Genomic DNA, 3,060 nt, shown 5'->3' on the forward strand with positions numbered 1-3,060 from the left:
AGAGATTTGTCAATATAGCCTAATCATTTTATGGAATTTATAGGTGATTGGAGATTTGTCAGCTGAACTTTCTACACTTTCTACACGGCCGAATTGAAGAGTTACATGTGTATAGAAAGTTTAAGTCAAGAGAAACTGTGTGGGCTGATAAATAAAAACAGAAAGCAGAGTTGTAGCGGAGCTGCGAACACACAGAGTCCCTGCTGCGAGCGGAGCTTCTGTCCCGCCACTGACGGTAAAGCGGGTAACCAGACATTCAAAAACAATACGTCATCCCACAATGCACCGCGCTTACGCTCTCCTTACAGCATTACCTCATCCCACAATCCACCGCGAGATTAAGAATCTTCTGGGTGGTCGTCAAGGCAACGCGCCTTATCGGAGGGCAGGGCCCCGCCCCGCGACACGCCCTCCGGCCAATGGGAGAGCCCCGTCATGACATCATGGCTATTTTTAGAGAGGCAGCGGCAGCAGATAAGGTTTGCCTCCACGCTGTACCGCTCAGAGTATATACAACACGGCCAGGCGGAGGAAGCACCGCAGACTGCCGACACAAGTTTAGAGTCGCTCGGCGCTTTCTCACTCACGGACTCAATACAAAGTGTGGATACTTTGACTTAAGCCTTGTGAACTGTTACAGCTCTGAACTATCGACCACCGCTGGCCGAAAAGAAGTAAGTCCTGATTCCGTTCAGCAAAGTGCGCACTCAAAGTTTGGAAGTTTTTACGCACGTACAGAGAGGACGTTTGGACAACTGATAAACCAGGAAGACGAGAAGGGGGGACTCGGGTGTTTTGTAGAAGACTTTATAGAACATTGTTTTCGGTTTCTCTTCTATGTATACCAAGATGGAAACTACTTTCTATGACGACTCACTCAACGCTTTCTCCCAGCACGACAACGCCGGCTACGGGTACAGCAACCCCAAAGCCCTGAAACACAACATGACACTGAACCTCTCCGACCCGACGGGCACCCTGAAGCCTCACCTCCGGGCCAAAGCCGGGGAGATCCTCACCTCCCCCGACGTGGGCTTGCTCAAGCTGGCCTCCCCGGAACTGGAGAGGCTCATCATCCAGTCCAGCAACGGACTCATCACCACCACGCCGACCCCGACACAGTTCCTGTGCCCCAAGAATGTCACTGACGAGCAGGAGGGTTTCGCAGAGGGGTTCGTCCGAGCCCTGGCCGAGCTCCACCACCAGCACATGCCGGGGACACCTAACGTGAGTGTCACCTCAGCCCCTCAGACAAGTGTCAACACTGCCCTGCCGCCGGTGTCATCTGTTGCCGGCGCCACCGTTTACAACAACAACGCCACCATGCGCTCCGACTCGCCGGTCTATGAGGACCTGAACACTTTCAACCCGGCCATCAGCACCGTCTCTGCCCCCAATTACACCACCTCTGCCCCGACTATGTCCTTCCCTGCAGCCCCGCCTCAGCTCCCCATCTACGGGCAGCCATCCTCCGGCCAGATCCCCCGGCTCACGGCGCTCAAAGAGGAACCCCAAACCGTGCCTGAGATGCCGGGGGAGACCCCTCCTCTCTCTCCCATCGACATGGAGAACCAGGAGCGGATCAAGGCCGAGAGAAAGAGGATGAGGAACCGCATCGCTGCCTCCAAATGCCGGAAGAGGAAGCTGGAGCGCATCTCTCGGCTGGAGGATAAAGTCAAGAACCTCAAGTCCCAGAACTCGGAGCTCGCGTCCACCGCCAACATGCTGCGCGAGCAGGTGGCCCAGCTGAAGCAGAAGGTGATGAACCACGTCAACAGCGGCTGCCAGCTCATGTTAACGCAGCAGCTCCAGACCTTCTGAGGCGGTGTCAGCGGCAGCGGAGAGAGAGAGAGAAAAAAAAAAGACTGTGGTTGAACGAAACGGACGCTTCCTGTGACAGTGGGTGGCCGAGTCTCCTGGAGGCGGATTTGGGATGATGTGGCGCGACACTGGCAGGACCGGGGGCCGCGCGCGCTAAAGTTCCTGAGTGCCACGCGCTCCCCCCATGGCGCGTCCCAGAGAGGGGGCTCGGGACAGGGACAGCAGCCGTGAACCAGAGGGGGCATGGCGACAAGCAGGACACCTCTCTTGTCCCTGTTTCGTGCTGTTTTTTGTTTTGTTTTGTTTTTTTTAACAGAAGTGGACAGGACTGAAGTTTTCTTGATTTCCACCCAGCTCTGCATGGACCTTATCACCACCATCTAAAGGAGACATTCAGTATTAGAGGATGTAAGAAACCTGCAATAGAGACTTTTCTTGCTGTAGCCATAATGGCCTCAAACCTGGGCGTGTTTGGCCAAACTCTAAACGGCTGAGAAGTTGTAACAAAAGCTGCCTGACTTCTGAGTTGCAGTACAATGTACTTTTTCTTAATTGTAAGAAATTAAGTTAGAAAAGCTTCAAGATTTACTTGTTTTTTTCTAAAAAAGCTGTTTAATGGGGTTTCACTCATTGTTATATGTATATAAGATCAACTTGGAGTACTTATGTTTACCATTTGTAATAAGAAAACTGTATAATTTTTTTTAATGTTTTTTGTTTTCTGAGCACTTCAGAAACTAATTGATATTTAAGAAAATAAACCAGATGAAATGAAGCAACAGTGTCTCTGTGTTCTTCTCAGTGTGTGTATAAGAAAGGGGGGAAAAAAGGAAAAAGTGGGTGTGCCATGTCAAGAGCTCAAACAATCAAACATGTTGCAACATGTTGCAGGAGCAGCCAGTTCCCAGTACCTCAAGGTAAATTCCATTAGTGCTGGTATTGATCCAAGCTAAGTGATTGTGTTGCAGCTGACAGGCCGGGCTCACTTACGACTGATGGAGGCTGCCTGAGATCTCCACACACACACACACACACACACACACCTACCTGAAGAGTATTACACAAAACCTCCCATTGTTCTCAAGGCTTCTTTACTTTTTTTTTTGTTATCACTACTGCAGGTAGAACTCTGTCAAACGTTAACCTGCAACACTGTTACACAGTTAGACAGGATCAGGCAATAAACTTCAACTGAGGGCACTGAAGGCATCACACATTTGACGCGTAATGAGAGGAAAA

The 3,060-nt window shown here is 50.8% G+C and overlaps 1 protein-coding gene across 1 annotated transcript; it reads left to right on the forward strand.

The window, feature by feature from the left end:
* Positions 1-475: 475 nt before the first annotated feature.
* jun (Jun proto-oncogene, AP-1 transcription factor subunit) lies at positions 476-2,596 on the forward strand. The gene has a single exon (XM_037115565.1). The coding sequence runs from the start codon at positions 838-840 to the stop codon at positions 1,819-1,821; it is 984 nt and encodes a 327-aa protein (XP_036971460.1). The 5' UTR covers positions 476-837; the 3' UTR covers positions 1,822-2,596.
* The last annotated feature ends 464 nt before the right edge of the window (positions 2,597-3,060 follow it).

The sequence above is a fragment of the Acanthopagrus latus genome, chromosome 11, assembly GCF_904848185.1.
Source record: "Acanthopagrus latus isolate v.2019 chromosome 11, fAcaLat1.1, whole genome shotgun sequence".
Taxonomy (NCBI): domain Eukaryota; kingdom Metazoa; phylum Chordata; class Actinopteri; order Spariformes; family Sparidae; genus Acanthopagrus; species Acanthopagrus latus.

Bases quoted from the DNA above. Each gene is read 5' to 3' on its own strand.
- jun (XM_037115565.1), top strand. From the start codon at position 838: ATGTATACCAAGATGGAAACTACTTTCTATGACGACTCACTCAACGCT.